At 37.8% G+C, this 17,919-nt stretch overlaps 1 protein-coding gene across 1 annotated transcript; it reads left to right on the top strand.

Annotated features, from left to right (window-relative positions):
- Positions 1-895: 895 nt before the first annotated feature.
- On the top strand, positions 896-4,266 carry MGP (matrix Gla protein). The gene is made up of 4 exons (XM_055318684.1): positions 896-1,053; positions 2,507-2,539; positions 3,379-3,454; positions 3,882-4,266. The coding sequence occupies exons 1-4, from the start codon at positions 993-995 to the stop codon at positions 4,021-4,023; spliced, it is 312 nt and encodes a 103-aa protein (XP_055174659.1). The 5' UTR covers positions 896-992; the 3' UTR covers positions 4,024-4,266.
- Positions 4,267-17,919: the final 13,653 nt, after the last annotated feature.

Below are 17,919 nucleotides of genomic sequence, written 5' to 3'. Positions count from 1 at the left end.
ATGGAAGTATGTGTTTGTGACAATCTATGTTTGAGGATACATGACAGCCAAAGCACAACATGAATATCGTAAGTAGCTATTACTTAACTCCTTGGGGACGTGTCTTGTTTGTCTCTAGATCTCTCACAGCACCTAGCACAGTTCCTTGCCTCTCAACTGTCACTGGCTAAGAGCATATTGGATTAGTTCATTACCAGGACAATGCCTTCAGAAATGAGGGATGGGTACCCTCTTATCCTTGTTGCACTTTAGATCAGTGATATCCAGCCTAAGAGAGTCCTGGGGCACAGGATTGGACTCCAGTCACAAAACTGGAAGAGCAAGTTACAATGAAGCCAACTGAGGAAACAGAACTCGTGGCGTCGGTAGGCATTGATGCCCTGCTCAGCACTTGAAAAATGCAAAAGGTGCCTATCACCAGACATATATCCAATTGATGCAGGATTGTTAGTTCAACCCTGCTGGGAAAATACGTTTATATTAGAACCAATTTATGAGGCGAAGTCCTTTGCCCCCATAACCTCTCATCCATCCATCAGGGGAACAAGCAGAACACTACAGCTCTGTCTGCAGACCAGACTTGTAATCAGGGCCAGGAGAGTAGAGAAGGAATTAGAGAGGCAAACACGTGTTTGTGGCAACTCCCTTCTCTGCAGACCTGTGCCCGGGGCTGGCCCCAAACACAGGGCGGCCACAACTTCTGTACCAGGACAGCATCCTGCTATACACAGCCAGGTCCAGGAGTGAGGGAAAACTGCCCACCCAGAGTAGATAATATCTGGAAGGAATGAGTATTTGGGAAAAGTCCCAGTGCTAGTTTAGGGCCAGCCAGTCTCCACCTTCTCTGGCCCCCTCCCACTGGTTCCTCCCCTTTCTGCGGCTCCAGTTCTTATAAAAACTCCACAACCTTTCACTAACAGCCTGCAGGAGCCTCTCTCCCCTCTGCTGCTGCACAAGCCAGTGAGACCAACCCACAGGACCACGGAGAGACCATGAAGAGCCTGCTCCTTCTCTCCATTCTGGCTGCCTTGGCCGTGGCAGCTTTGTGCTACGGTGAGAAGCCTTTCTCTGGTTTTGCTTTTCTGCCTCTGATTTCCATTTATTTCAATTTTTTCCTCTCCCTCCTCTTCTTCTTCCCTCTTTTGCTAATATAATCTTAAAGTACCATTAATTTAACATTTTTCCCAAGCTCTGTGGACACTGATTTGTTCCATCAAGTCTTTTTTACATCCTAAATATCCAGACTTTGGTAGGCAACATAACAGGCACGTCCTGTCTATAGTAAGTCATTGTACACCTAGAAACTTTGCTGTTTGGGAAAGAAGGTATCAAATTCCCAGCCCCCGAGTTCTCATTTTTAGGGATGTTTATTTATACTTTGGTAACAATTGGTTAAAGATATTTGTTAAATCACTCACCTTTAAGGAAATTAGTTTTCACAGGAGGTATTAAGTTTAGCCCTCAGCAGGGACAGGACAGTCTCCTAAACTTACTACATGTGTTCAGTGAATTAATTTAGAAACAAAGTTTGCATTTAAAGAATCTCAGAGAAAAATAGATGGTATAATTTTGATTGTCAAAAGATAAATTCTATAGTTTCTCTATGTTGTCTCTATGTTTCTCTGTGTTGTCAATTATATTTGTGTCTGTTCAAGGCTTATGAAAGAAAATCTGAAGCAAGATTATTTTTGGTCAATCTTATGTTTCAATTATCTGGATATTTAGATGTCCTTAAACCTCAATTACATTAACAACAATTTGTATTGTGCTTTGGACTCTTGAAATTATTCACATGCTTTCAGTAGCAGAGGATTTGGTTTCTTCATCTCCTTTTTAACTTTTTAAATAAAATCACTTGCTTACAAATAGAAACCTCCTATTGCCAAATTTACCTAATGTGCACAGGAAAGTGGTAGAAAGAAGAAAACTTGCTTTGGCGTCATCTCAGTTTTCTCCAATTGGCATCAGGCCCAGTGTGAGTCGTCAGCTGGAGCCAGTGGTTTCTGTGGCTGCCAGGTTAACACAGGTTCTTAAGAGGCTTTAGGAACCTCTTAGAAACCTATCTTGGTAGAGCCTGGCTGACCATCTCCCCACACTGGCTGGAGGACCTGGGCTATTTTTTGGACACTTCTGTCCCTTTCTCAACCCTGCTCTTGGACAGGTCCCAAATTAATCAGTGAAGTCTCTCTGGAAATTTGTATGTAGCGCTTAAATTATCTTCTTGCGCTAGCCTGAAGAGCTCAGAGTTCTGGGAAATTTTAGCCAAGACCATAGCCACTAGCTCCTTCAACATCAGAAAATAACTAAAATGTAGAGATACTCACATGAAGGACAGAGCTAGAAAAACAACTCATAAATCCTAAATGCCTGAAATTTGTAATAACCACACTGCTAAATATATTCTTTACATCTTTTTGGCTCTTTTCTCTCCTTCCTTCCCCAGATTTAGGCCATTGCCATGTGTGATAAATAATAATCATGGGAATCTTTCATTTTTTTATTCCAGAATCTCATGAAAGCATGGAATCCTATGAAATTAGTAAGTGAATATCTGATTTCTTTATTTAAACCTCATGTAACAAAGAATCCCTCTTCCTATTCTTAAATAGACAAAATGGTAATATATGGAGCTAATATAGGGAAGGGAATGAGGGCCTCTTTTAGAAAATTAAAATAAATTTTAAAATCTGATGGCTGTAAACATCACCGGATGAGCAATTGTTTAAGCTTGAAATAGTGTAATGTGGCATTAAAACTGCATTCATCAGAGTTGGAGGCATTTGGACATTTTAAGCTGGCATCACATCAACCACATGGATGGAAAAACAAGAAGTAATGACAAATGGCAAAGTATGGAATTAGAGGCCTAGTCAGCTGGGAAACCGCAGCCGTCAGCATTATGTTGAATGTTGTTGAATATCCGGACTTATAAAGACTGAGTATAGGAAGAAGTAACGTATCACTCTCATTTTCAATTTGTTCATTATTGTCATAATATTTACATAGTCCATTTCTGGTAATCTAAAGTTATGCTTTCTAAGTCCTCAGGACAGAGAGAATTTCTCCTTACAGGAATTAAAAACACACCGACTAGGAATACCAAATTGAGAAAGGCAAAGCGATTGCCTGAGGTGAAATAAACAAACAAAAATTGCTGTGGCCTATGTAACAAGTCTCTAAAAAACATATGCTCATCTCTTTTAATCAGGCAGTTTGTGCAATCTGCTTTATCTTTCCCTCTAACTTTTGTAGATCTCTAGTTACCTAACTAAAATGCATGAATGAATGAGTTTCCAAATATATTTATGTCAGGGAATATTCAAATATTTTCAACTACTCTTCCCCTAAAACTGCAACTACTTATTTTTTTCTTTTCAGATCCCTTCATTAACAGGAGAAATGCCAATACATTTATATCTGCGCAACAGAGATGGAGAGCTAAAGCCCAGGAGAGGTGGGTAACAAAACTTGATGAGGGGAGATCATTGTTCCACATTGATCCAGCATCTTGGATCTGAACGGAATGAGAAACAGGTTTTAATCATACATATTATTTCTAATTGTGTCCCAAAATCAAAGAATTTAAAAACAGTATACAGACAACTGAATTTCAAGACGACTAGCTTGTGAAAGACCCAGAAAGCAGAGGTAGAGAGGAGGGAAAGAAGGACAGAAAGAAAATTTCTATTTTTGTCAAAAAAAAAAAAAATCCCCCTGTTCCACCTTTCCCCCTGTTAAGTATCTCCAATATTGGGGGCTGAATAGGATCTCTCTCCTATATTTTCTTATTCTTTCTCCCCACCCCTTTCTTTTTTTTTTTTTTTTCTCACTCTATTTATGCTTCTCATTTTGGACCTCTTTTTTTCTTCCCTACTTTCTAGGATCAGAGAAACCACCAAGCCCGCCTATGAGCTCAACCGGGAAGCCTGTGATGACTTCAAGCTTTGCGAACGCTATGCCATGGTTTATGGATACAATGCTGCCTACAATCGCTATTTCCGGCATCGCCGAGGAGGCAAATGAAATTTAAAAAAGTCTCTTTCCTTCCAGAGCCTGGTGCCTGGTTTTGTATTCCTTTACAGTAGCATCATCGAACTACATAAACACATACAAATTGCTTATTTCTTAAATGTTCTTGTCTGGCTGTTGCCCTCCTTCCTGCCCCCCAGATCAATAAGCAATGAAAGTGCAATGTAGTGAAAGGTCAAAAGAGAATTAAGATGTGTGATTATTATTACATAATAAACTCTTGGATGGATACTTTCATTTTGTGAGTCTGATTTCTCGTGGAAAAAAAAATGCTGAGATATTTCAGTCATGGCCCACCTAATCCAGAATAGGACATTCCCTTAATCATATCCTAGTGATGATTAGAAACCTAACTACATAGAAGAATGAAACTCAGAAGACACTCAGCCATAATTTGTCTAGACTCTACCTTGGGACTGGTGAATGACTGCCTCCTATTTCTTGTTTTCCAGGCTTTTCAAACAGCATAGATGATTAATCATATGATTTTCCTGCTCCCAAACTTTAAATGGTCCTATTCTTTCTGTGTGGATTCCAGGCTCTATCCTGGTTCAGCACTCTCATCACGATTTCTTGAATGCCATCATTTCCTAAGATGTCACAGTTGAGACTCACTTAGGCCAAGAAAATGTCTGTTTTCACAATCACCAGAGATTTTTTCAAGAATTCAGTAGTGGAATTTTTGAGCTGGACAAGATTCTATAACTCCCTTATGCCTGGTTCGCCAATGAGGAAATGAGGCCTCAGAGTCCCCTGCTTGGTAGTTTGAGACAGAGACCAGGACATCTCAATCCCACTTCAGATTTTGCTCTTCTCTGCCATGAGAAGAGCAACTGTGCATGCCCAACTTTTACATCCATTCCTTTTGGTAGGCCCACTGCCTTCATTTCCTTAGTGAATGATCTTTTTTATTCCTCAAAATCCAGCTCAAAACTCAAGTACTTTATGGAATTAGTAATGATTAAATCTGCCCACCTCCTATCACACTACCCAAGCCAGTATCTAGCTTACACGGATACATATAAAGAGTCAAGTTACAATTATATTATTCAATTCATATATTTTTTAAAGATTTTATTTATTTATTCATGAGAGAGAGAGGTAGAGACATAGGCAGAGGGAGAAGCAGGCTCCCTGTAGGGAGCCTGATGTGGGACTTGATCCCAGGACCCCAGGATCATGACGCGAGTCAAAGGCAGATGCTAAAACACTGAGCCACCCAGGTGCCCTCAATTCAGATTTTATTTTTTTTAAGATTTTTATTTATTAGGATCCCTGGGTGGCGCAGCGGTTTGGCGCCTGCCTTTGGCCTGGGGCGCGATCCTGGAGACCCGGGGTCGAATCCCACGTCGGGCTCCCGGCGCATGGAGCCTGCTTCTCCCTCTGCCTATGTCTCTGCCTCTCTGTCTCTCTCTGTGTGAATATCATGAATAAATAAATAAAATCTTTAAAAAAAAGATTTTTATTTATTTATTCATGAGAGACACACACAGAGAGAGGCAGAGATATAGGCAGAGAGAGAAGCAGGCTCCATGCAGGGAGCCTAATGTGGGACTCGATCCCGGGACTCTGGGATCATGCCTTGAGCCAAAGTCAGACGCTCAACTGCTGAGCCACCCAGGCGTCCCAATTCATAGTTTAATTAAAGTTTCTTTTTATGTATATTTCTTTGACTAACATTATGGTGAGAAATGGCAATTATTGGTTGGTACTATATTCTGTTCACAAAGGATTTTCAATGAAAGCTTAATAAAAAAAGACTGGCTAGTCATCCCTGGGAGTGATCACCCAGTTTTGAAACTGTTACATTCATCATAATAGCATGTGTTATTTAATTTAAACCATCATTATATTAATATAATGATGAGTGTTTTATCATTTTCTGAGCTATTTTTCATGTGATAACTCATTGGGTCTTACAACAGACTAGAAGATAGATGATATTTATTAGATGGTAAAATTGAGACTCAGAGAGGTAACTTTCTGAAGACATTTTAGTAAACGCAGTGGTGTATCACTCAGGTTGAGATATTATTCCCCTGGCCACCAGATATATTGACAGCTGATGATTCCCAGCTAAGGACATGTGTGCAATTCTCTACAGATCTCTAGAGCTCTCTTGTGTGCATCTCTCTCCCCTCTTGTACTCTTCTCTGTGATCATCAGCCACTTCTCTTTACTCTCTGCTCTTTCAATTTAGAAAGACCATAAAGTTCTGCTGGGTTCTATTTTCTATCCTACGGCCTGTAAACTTTCCAATACATTGAGGTACCTATGGGACTCATCCTCATTTGCATCAGTGTCAAGGAATACAAAGGAAGGCATGAAATGGGGGGACAGGAGAACAAAAAAAAACCCAATGGGACATTGAAAACAAATGGCAAAATGATAGACTTAAACCTATCACAGTAATCTCATTATATATAGTCTAAACAGTCCAGTTATTTTTTGGCTTTACGTATAGTACAGATCTTATTGGTTATTTTTTTATTATTTTTGCTTTAAACAATTATTTTTTAAAAGGCTTGGATAATACAAAAGAACATCTCATGCATTTAGCCATAGTAGTTTCCATTTCCGCAGCTCCTCATTCTTCTGTATACATCCAGATTTCCATCTGGTCCCATTTTTCATCTGCCAGATAGACTTCCTTTAACATTATTTATAGTGAAGGTTGTCTGGATTCTTTCTGTTTTGAAACTTTGCCTTCATATATGAAATATGTCTTCACAGCATATCAAATCCTATGTTGTAAATTGTTTCTCTTTTAAGATGTTCCACTGTCTTATAGTTTGCATTATTTTTGCTATAAATCTGTCATCATTCTTTTCTTTATTCTTCTGTATGTACTGTGTCTTTTAAGTCTTGCAGCTTCTAAGGTTTTTCTCTTTATCACTGGTTTTGACCAAAGTTATTATAATGTCCCTTGTTATGCTTTTCCTTATTTGTCTTGTTTTTGAGGTAGGATTTAGTGATTCATCAGTAGCATGTAACATCCAGTGCTCATTACATCACATGCCCTCCTTAATGCCCATTACCCAGTTACCCTATCTCCCCTCCAACAACCCTTAGTTTGTTTTCTATAGTTAAACATCTCTTATTGTTTGTCTCCCTCTCTGATTTTGTCTTATTTTGTTTTTCCTTCCCTTCCTCTATGTTCATCTGTTTTGTTTCTTAAATTCTACAATAAGTGAAATCATATATTTATCTTTCTCTGACTGACTTATTTCACTTAGCATAATGCCCTCTAGTTCCATCCATGTGCTTGCAAATACTTTCATTTTTATAAGTTGCTTTTTCTCTGTGTATTTAATTATTGACAGTTTCTTTTAATGTGTCTACAGGCTTGCTAACTTATCTTCAATAGTCTAATTTACTGTTAATCCCATCTAGTGCATTTTTCACTTCAGACATAATTTTCACTTACAGAAGTTTGATTTGGGTGTTTTCATATTTTCCATGTCTTAACTTTTTTAACATCTTAGATATAGTTAGGATAACTATTTTAATGTCCTTGTTTGCTAATTCTAATATCTGTGTTACTTCCATATTGGTTTTGATTGGTTGATCATTCTACTTGTTATGGATCATAATTTCCTACTTCTTTGAATTCTGGGTAATCACCAGACATTGTAAATTTTATTTTATTTTTTGTTTCTGGATAATCTTGTATTTCTGTAAGTATTCTTAAGCTTTGTGGGATGCAGTTAAATCACCTGGGAAAAGCTTCATCGTTTTTAAATTTTGCTTTTAAAATGAGACCAACTCAGTTTATAATCTAGGGCTAATTCCTTCCTCCACACTGAGGAAAGACTTTCTGAGTGCTGCACCCAATATCCCATTACTGGGTGGTAGGAATAGGCAACAATACCAACACTGAGTTAGTGCCAGCTTCTGTTCCCTCTATTCCTCTTGGATGACTATTTTCTTATATTTATGTGCCAATCAGTTCTCTTCTGCATAGCTAGATATCTAGAGATCTCCCTCTCAGTAACTCTCTCCTCTCCAGCAATTTTCCATGTAAATTGTAACCCCCATATTCTCCTAGGACTTTCAATTCATCTTGACTCAAAACGTCCACCATATTTCACTTTGGTTCCCTGCTCCCTGAGTCATGCCCTGGAAGCTCTCTTAAGGCAATAAACTGAGGCAATCACAGGACTCAATTTGCTTGTTTCTCATCCCTTAGGGATCACCATCATCTTTCATTGATTGATGTCCAGGGTCTTGAAAATCATTGTTTCATATGTATTATCTGTTTTCTTTAGTTATTTCTTTAAAAAAAAGAGTAAATCCCATTTGAGATATTGTCTAAAAGCTCACTATCAGACTACTCTGAATGGTCATCTCAGCCTCAGAGTTTCCTCCTAGAATTGACTGACATATTGATTGGAATTGTACAAAAGCTCAAATGTTCACCATGCCTAGAACTATGTTCCTCATCTCTCTCATGTTGGACACAAAAGTACTTCCCTATAAACCATCTGCACACAAATCTCCAAGCCTTAGAGTTTGTTTACCAGGAATCTCTGTGATAGTCATTTAGTTGGTAAATAGGGGGACCAGGGTCTTCCAGATCCAGACTTCTTATTTTTTCAATTATACAATAGTTTTTGAGCTGTCAAGGAGCTCAGCAATAACCTAATTCAACCTCCTCATTTTATGCTGAGCAATTTGAGAGCTCAGAGACTAAATGACTATCCCAAGGGCAGGTAATTTTATTCTCTTGAGAAATTCACTTGTACTGACCTCATAACAGCCAGTTTTCAGAAAGGGTTATGTACAAATGGTCCCTATATTGTACCAACCTTTCATTATATAGAGTCACACTTTCCACCCTGATGAAGCTGTCTGAATGTAGTTTCAAGTCAGTCAAAATTTTTATCTCTCCACCTTCTCTGTTCCATTTCTTTTTTTGAGATACTTTTGTTTTTCAGAGCTAGGACACATGAAGTGACAGGTCACAAGCCTTATTTTCTTCCCCTTTTATGAGCTTGGTAAGTAAGGCCTTTCATGGAGTAGTATATCCTGGGAACCAAAAATGCTTAAACACAGGCAGAGTACTCTTTTTACACCCCATTAAAGCCATCTTACATTTTAGCATAGTGTTTAAGAATAAGAACTTTGGAACTCCTAGCTTCACCACTTAGAACTGAAATTCTTGGGAAAGTTAATTAATCTCACTGGGCCTCAATTTCCCTATCTGTAAAATAAGATTATTCTAGTATCCACCTTAATATTGTTGTAAATATTAAATAAATGAAATATGTGTGAAGTGCACAAAGCACTGTCTGGCATAGAACAAGTGCTTAATAAATGTTAGCTATTTCTACTTTTATTGTCTATTGGAATATTACTATTATTGCAATGTACTACACTCTGCATATTAAAAAAATGGCAAGACAATTCTTCTTTGAGGATTCTCACTTATACTTAGAAAGCAGCCAGCAGGACTTACAGCCAAAAACTGCTGATAGCACCAGCCAGCTTGTACCTCTTCCACTCTTCCTCAATTCTCCCTGTGCTATATATACCTGTGCTGATGAAACATGTAGTTTCAAAATAATAAGCCAGGGAAGTTCATTTTTATGTAAGGAAAATTCATTATCTCAGCTTTTATGTTTAACTGGGTTTAGAACTCATGCAGAACTACTAGAACTATTTTTACATAGTCATAAAAGCACATATATTAGAAGAGTTAAAGTTATATACTTAAATAGTAGTATTAGTGGCATATTTAAGCACTATTTAAATCCCTATGATTACCTTTTCAATAAAGAAAATCTGCAAGTAATCTGTTGCTCTACCTCTGAGTTCTTGAGTACCTTGATTTTCCATCATTTCTAGCCTTTCTTTCACTTCTTAAATTCTAATGCTCTAGCCCAGTTCTATTAGAAATAGAATTCTAATGGAAGAAAATTCTATACTGAATTTATTTTGATTTTGAACCCTGAAACTTTGCCTAGATTGCCTCTGTTTTTTTATTCATGAACTAGGGTTCTATTTCATCCTAAATGGCCCTCCTCTGGAATCCAGACATGGCTACCTCTCTGACTACTGGATATATCTTCTGCTATGCCCCACCCCCCAGAGCAATAAGAATCCCTGGCAATTGGTGTTAATTCAGAACAGAACATATTAATCCACTCCATTTTCTCTGCAGAATGAGGTATCTTTATCCATGATGTGTTAAACACTCTTAACTACCAATATTATGCAGTGGTATGTCCATAGTAGGAAAACTACTTGGGTCTGAGAACCAAGATAAAGAAGCAGGAGTGGCTCTATTTGTTGTTTTTGTAACCCACATGAAGAATTTATACTTTCCCTTCTTATAATTTTAGTGTCTGTGGGTTGGAAATCCTGATTCATACAGAGAGAACAATTTTACCGCAAGACATTGAAAAAGTCCCATTTAAACTCTAGAGGCTGTTCACATCAGTCTCTTCATGAGAAGAGAACAGTTAGCAAGTAACAGGGTCATCTTTTCTCAAGGGGGTAATTGAACATGTTTATCAACAGAAGATAGGGCTTCTAATTGTAAGAAAGGGAGAGTACATCGGATATCTAGGTAATCCATTGGAATATCTCTTGGCATTTCTCTGCCCAATTGTGATAGCAAAGGGACAAATACACCAACGAGGTCTGAGGAGGGCATGGTGATGAGTTCACAACTCTCAGGAATGGGGATCTATTTCATTTAGTAAATTAAACACATAGACCAGTATATGTGTTAACTAAGAGTAAGGCCATCAAGAATGGGTAGTTGAAGAGTGAAACGAATCTTAATAGTGACCTTACAACCATCTGCAGCAGCAGGGGCTATAGCTTGTCCTACTAACCTTTATAAGTATTCTATTTTGCTCCAGGACTGAACTAAATTTCAAACATGAGAATATACCAAAGGAGAAATTATAGAGCTGAGAAAGAGATCATTGTTACACTAAAACTTGGAAATACATTTCTATAAAACAGCTACAGCATCTAGGAAAAAGTGACTAGATTGTAATTTTTTCCTGAAAAGGAGACCAACTGGAATTCAGTAGAATTCTGGAATATTTTGTATGAAAAAAGTAGATGTAACAGGGCAAGTGTGGATTGAAATTAATTTTATGGTGCTTTGCTCAGATCCTTTCAAGGACTGAGGCATTCAATCCCGCATATACCAGCAGCTGAGAGCTTTCAGTGGGCTGAGTCCCTCTCCCAAAATTGCCCTCAGCTGAAGAGAACAGCTCACTCCAAGTCATGAAACAGCCCACATCTCGAAACTGACTAACCCAAGGGCCAACCCTTTCCCCTGACGCTGGTATCTTCCAGTCTTGTGACTCCTTCTTTCTTATCTTCCCTTCCCCTTGCAAGCTCAATATTAAGATGTCAGGATGTGCTTGGCTTAATTGCTCAGGTTATGATTATATGTATACACACACACACACAAATACAGCAGAGGTAAGATATGGAAATCTTTTGGTGGACTCTAAATTCATCCTGAGATTGAAATTGGCCCCAACCTTTTCTGATTTAAAATGTAACCCCCCCCCTCCCTCAAGTTATCCTTAGGTTGATGCTAGGGACTACATTATGAGACTCATCTATTAATTTCTCTAGAGAAATAAACTAGGTAACCTGTTGGGGGTTTTTCCATCTCTCATTTCTCTGAATTCAGGCATTGAAAGCTAACCAACAAACAAGAAAGCCAGGAACAGAAGTCATCTGGGGTTGTTAAAACATGAGGTTAAGCTTTGAAAAATACTGTTCAAGAAATGTGCTCTTTTCACAGTTAACACAGAAGATTTTTATGGTGCTTGCCTAGAAACACTCTGATTCCTTTACTTTGGAGAAAGCAATACACAAAATTTGTCTCTACCCATTTCATCTAAGGATAATGCCCACCCCTTCTGACCACAAACATAATAGAAAAATAATCTGCATTCTGCCTTTAGATACAGTTTTTAAACATTCTGAGAGAGAAGTTTCCTCCTTACAAGAAGTCTTGGAAAAAGTTCCTAAAGATAGTGATTTTGTATTATAAAAATATTCAAGGAAAATCATAAGTGCTATGACTTACCCCTAAGAGTGAACTAGACCTCAAAAGTGAGAGCAAAGAAGTTGCCATAGAGCTGAGAAAGAGGAGATAAAGTTTCTTAACTGTACACACATTTCTATACACACCCATGCTATCCAGGAAAAGGTGGCTAGAATTATGAAGTTTAGTAGAAGCATAAGGGCTAGTAGCACCCATCTCTTTGAAAACATAAAAGGAATTAAGAGTCAGAAGAAAAAATGAAGCAAATTTAGTGTTTCCCAAACAAGTATTCTTAAAGAACGATGTTCCAGTCAATGTCTTGCCAAAAGTTGTTTTATACCAAATAATGTCTATTGTTTTGCATAATCTATTGCTTTTACATAACCTCTTTTTAAAGATATATATATATATTTATATGAAATATATAGCAGTCTCTGTTTCTGTCTCTCTGTCTAAAATAAAAATATTTTTTTAAAAAAAGAAAATTTTCTTATATCGAATCAATTTGAACATTTTGGTATTAATTCTCTCTAGAATAAAACGGAGTACATATATATGCATATATTCAATTGCCTCATTTCTCGTTTTTTCTTTTCAAACTTCTACATTTGATAAGCTGCTCGGACACATTCACACTTCCATGCATCTCTTCTATCCACCCCCCCTCTTTTTCTTTAGCAAACAGAAATACAACTTTCATTCATTTGTAAAATAAATTTTTCTAATCATGAGCATGCTAACCTGGTACGTCAGCCATGGTCTGAGAAATACATGGTGACCAGGAAGTCACAGCTCTCAGGAATGGGGGTCTATTTCACTTACCAATTCAAATATTTCTTCTATGCTAATGCAAAAAATAACCCGCTGTTATATGTTCCATTTACCATGAGTCTAGGACAGAAAAGCTATAAAATTCCTTTTTATTATTTTATTTTGCTGTAGTAAGCACAATTAACATAAGATCTACCCGCTTAATTTTTTAAGTGTCTTGTTGTCTATAGGTTCAATGTTGTACAGCAGATCTGTAGAGCTTATTCATCTTGCTTAATAGAAACTTTGTACCCTGGATTTATAACTCCTCAAACCACCCCCCTAATCCTTGGCAAGCACTATCTTCTCTTCAATTATATGAATTTGACTATTTTCAGATACCCTATATAAGTAGAATAATGTGATATTTTTCTATGACTGGCTTATTTCACTTAGCATAATCACAAGATTCACCCATGTGCACATTGAAGAATTTTCTTCCTTTTTAAGGTTAAATATTCCATTGTATGTATATACCACTTTTTCTTCATCCATTCATCTGTCAATTCATTTGTCTTAAATTAGTTCTTATTTTATGACCGAATATGTTTTATGAACTAATATCTTGAAGAAAGTTCCATATATGCTTGAGAAGGATGTGTATTCCACTGCTATTGGGTGGGATTTTCTGTACAAGCGTATTAGGTCTAGTTGGTCTATCACATTATTCAAGTCCTTTGTTTTTTTATTAATCTTCTGCCTGGATGTTCTGTCCATTATTGAAGTGGAGTATTCAAGTCTCCTACTATGATTATGCATAAATCATAAGGGTGGAGACTTCATGAATGGGAGGTTGGTGCCTTGTAAAAGAGGTTCCAGACAGATTTTTAGCCCCTTGCTGTCTGAGGACACAGGAAGAAAATGCTGGCTATGACTCAGAAAGAAAACTTCACAAGAATGTGACCATGCTAGCACTTTGATCTCAGACATCATAGACTCCAGAACTCTGAGAAATAAATTTCTGTTAAATTAAAATGTATACCTGTTCTGAGATATTTTGTTATATCAGCCCAAATAGACTAGGGCAGTGTTTAAATCATTTACTTTTAAAACAAATATTAATAGAGAAGGATTGACTATTGGCATTTTTAAGATATTTTCTCTTAATTTTACAGTTCTTTTGTCTGTCTTTTCCTCTGTTGCTGTCTTTTTTTTGTGTTGACATAGATATATATATCATATATATCATATACATGAGGTACATATGTTTATATATATTTTATAGGTATATGTTTATATATGTACTTTTGTCTTGATATGATTTGATTCCTTTCTATTTTTCTTTTTTGCTATATATATATATATATATATATATAGTCACCTTAGAGCTTGCACAAAATATCTTATCTTTGTAATAGTCTATTTTAAGCTAGTAAGCTTAAAATTAGCTATTTTAAACTAGTAACGTTTCCTATGGGTGTCTGAGAAATCCTCAAAAGTGGACTCTATTCGGGCTTGACCCTCCCCAAACCCCATCCCACCCTATCCCCAGGTCTGGGGCTCTCTGGATGGCAGCAAATCGGGAGTTCACTGCCTAAGAGGATCCTAGAGTACAGGGTTGCGCCCAGTCCGTGTCTGCCGAGTGTCTCCTCATTTCATTTGAGCTCCAGTTTGCCCAGAGATGGGCAGAAGGGTGGGATTGGCTCACCCACCTTTCAGATTCTGCAATAAAGCAGTGTGAGGGGGAAAAAAAAACCCACATACAAAAACCCTACACTATAACTTCTCTCCCTCCATGCATTTTATGTTATTGTTGTCACGATTTGCATCTGTTCATATTATGTATCTTTTAATGTGTTTTTAGTTATTTTGATACTTTTAACTTTTTTTAAAGATTTATTTATTTCTTTATTCATGACAGACACAGAGAGAAACAGAGAGAGAGAGAGAGAGAGAGAGAGAGAGAGAGGCAGAGACACAGGCAGAGGGAGAAGCAGGATCCATGCCGGGACCCTGACGCGGGACTCGATCCTGGGACTCCAGGATCCCACCCTGGGCCAAAGGCAGGCGCTAAACCACTGAGCCACCCAGGGATCCCCCCTTTTGACTTTTAAACTAGAATTAAAAGTGATTTATCAACCAGAAGTACAGTAATACAGTATTCTGTATTTGTCTATAGATTTACTTTACCAATGAATTTCAAACTTTCTTATTCCAGCATTTTGCTATTTAGCATCCTTGTATTTCAACTTGAAAAACTTTCTAGTATTTTTTTAAAGATTTTATTTATTTATTCATGAGAGACAGAGAGAGAGAGAGAGAGAGAGAGAGAGAGAGAGAGGCAGAGATATAGGTAGAGGGAGAAGCAGGCTGCCAGCAAGGAGCCTGATGCGGGACTCAATCCCAGGACCCTGGGATCATGACCTGAGCCAAAGGCAGATGTTCAACCATTGAGACACCCAAGTGCCCTTCTAGTATTTCTTATAAAATATGTCTAGTGGTGATGAATTTCCTCACCTCTTGTGTGTGTGTCTGTGTGTGTGTGTTTTGTGGGAATTTCTTTGTATATATTTTTTTGGTCTCAGCCTTTTTTCTCCTTCATTTTCAGAAGATAATTTGCCAGATATATTATTCTTAGTTGGCAGATTTTTCCCGTTAGCACTTTGAATATATCTTCCCATGCCCTTCCGACTTGTGAAGTTTCTGCTGAAAAATCCCCTTATGAGGGTTCCCTTTTATGTGACAAGTTTTTCTTTTTCTGCTTTCAGATTCCCTCCTTGTCTTTGACTTTTGAAAATTTGATTGTCTTTGACTTTAGAAAATTCTGATATATCAGAATACAGGCAGTCCTCAAGTTATATTGGTTTGGCTTACTTTTTTTTTTTTAACTTTACAGTGGTGCAAAGACAATACATTCAGTAGAAACTACACTTTGAATTTTGAATTCTAATCCTTTCTCAGGTTAGTGATATGTAGTATGATACTCTCTCATGATGTGGGGCAAATTGCAGTTCCCACTCAGCCACGCAATCACGAGAGTATATTTACAACCATTCTGGACCTATACAACCATTCTTTTTTCATTTTCAGTACATAGTCAATAAATTACAATAAATTTCAATAAGTTAAAGTGAGATATTCAATACTTGTTACACTTTGTGTCAGATGATTTTGTCCAACTATAAGCCAACGTATGTGTTCTAAACATGTTTAAGGTAGGCCATGCTAAGCTATGATGTTCAATAAGTTAAATGTATTAAATACATTTTCAACTTATAATGGGTTATCAAAGCATAATTCCATCATAAGTTGAGGAAGAGCTGTAGATTTTTTGAAGGTTTATCTTACTTGGGTTTTTATTGGGCTTCTTGAATCTGGATGCCCACTTCCTTCCCCAGATTTGGAAAGTTTTCAGCCATTATTTCCTCAAATAAACTTTTGGTTCCTTTCTTTTTCTCTTCTTCTTTTGTGATTCCAATAATGTGTATATTGGTCTTCTTGGTGGTGCTCAATTAGTTCCTAAAGCTTTCTTTACTATTTTTCATTCTTTTTGCTTCTCTGGATGAATTATTTCGAATTACCTGTCTTGAAGTTTACTCATCTTTCTTCCCCTTGATCTAGTCTGTTATTGAACCCCTCTAGTGAATTTTTCAGCTCAATTGTGTTCTTCAGCTTCATGACTTCTGTTTTGGTACTTTTTTCATACTTTCTATCTCTTTGTTGCAATTCTCTTTGTTCATGCATTGTTTTCTTGACCTCAATGAGCATCTTTATGATAGTTATTATGAACTCTCTCTCAGGTAGATCATATAATTCCATTTCATTAGGGTTGGTTTCTGGAGACTTATCTTGTTTCTTTGTTTAAAACAACTTTGCCTGATTCATTTCCCTTAATTCTCTGTTGGTGTCTGCACATTAGACAAAGCAAGCACTTGTCCCAGTCTTCATGTACAGGCCTCATATAGAAGAACAGCTTCATCTATCAACCAAGCCAGAGATTCTGGGGGTCTTTATTAATTAATTCCTTTCCTTCTCAGAAAGAAGTAGGCAGCTGTGGTTTTTATACTCTTGCTCTGTACTGAGTTGGGAAAGCAGAGGGAGGTGTATCTATGGTGACTGCCAGGCCAAACCATTATTTCCATCCTTCCTCATTGGCTAGACTGTGCTGGACCCATAAAAGCTCTAAGACTGGCAAAATAGATGTCAGTTTTGGGGGAAGTCCCAGAGAGCTTGGGATGCTAAATGCATGGATCAACTCTTTTCCTACTGTGGGAGAAGCTGAGACCTGGGATTTTTTTCATCTGCTTATCCTGTGCTAAGCTGGGGAGAATATCTATGACATCTACATACTTTAACCCACCATCTTCATCCTCCCTCAGCAGCTACACTGTGCCAGACCCATCAGATATCCAAGACTGGCAAGACCAACAGTTGTTAATTCTTTGGTCAGCCTTAGAAAAGTTGGGGCACTAGACACATGGATCAACTTTTTCCTCCCGGAGGTATAATTGAGAGCTGGCATTTTTCCATATCCTAATCACTCTATGCTGAGCAGGGAGAAGGACCTATTGCACCTACCAGTCTTAGCTGTCATCTCCATTTTCCCCCAGGTGGCTAGGCTGTGCCAAACTTGTCAGATTTACAAGACTAGTAAGACAGAAACCAAGCTTCTGGGTAGCCCCCTCAGAAAAGTTTGGATGCTGGATTTACAAACTAAGACCTTCCCTCCCCTGGGAGAAGCTGGGAACTGAAGAGTTTCTCCAGATCATATGGCTGTGCTGGGGACAGGGACTCCAGTGTGAGGGGGTCCCAAGTTTCTCTACCAGCTTCGTGAGTCTGGCTTTGTGTTTGCTCTGGGTACATCAGCCTTTCAATTAGTTTTGGGTTACTCACAAAGGGAATTTGTAAATTGTTGCTGCATGGTGTTTATGGGGAGAAGGCATGTCCAAGACCTTCCACTTCACCATCTTGCTTATGTTACACACACTTAACTCATCTTTTTCTAAATACATTCTAGTTTATTAGTATCTGTCCTCTAGGACCCAGTATGAAGCACAAAACATTGTCTGATGGCTTTAGAGTGCAACTAACTGTGACTGCTCATGACCCTAACCTTA

The sequence above is a fragment of the Nyctereutes procyonoides genome, unplaced genomic scaffold, assembly GCF_905146905.1.
Source record: "Nyctereutes procyonoides isolate TBG_1078 unplaced genomic scaffold, NYPRO_anot_genome, whole genome shotgun sequence".
Lineage (NCBI taxonomy): Eukaryota > Metazoa > Chordata > Mammalia > Carnivora > Canidae > Nyctereutes > Nyctereutes procyonoides.
Note: the sequence above shows the minus strand (reverse complement) of the source record. Positions and strands in the feature narration are given on the sequence as shown.

Excerpts from the sequence above, each read along its gene's own strand:
- MGP (XM_055318684.1), top strand. The coding sequence starts at position 993 with ATGAAGAGCCTGCTCCTTCTCTCCATTCTGGCTGCCTTGGCCGTGGCA. Across the intron at positions 1,054-2,506 it reads CGTGGCAGCTTTGTGCTACG|AATCTCATGAAAGCATGGAA; the intron begins GTGAGAAGCCTT and ends TTTTTATTCCAG. Across the intron at positions 3,455-3,881 it reads AGAGCTAAAGCCCAGGAGAG|GATCAGAGAAACCACCAAGC; the intron begins GTGGGTAACAAA and ends CCTACTTTCTAG.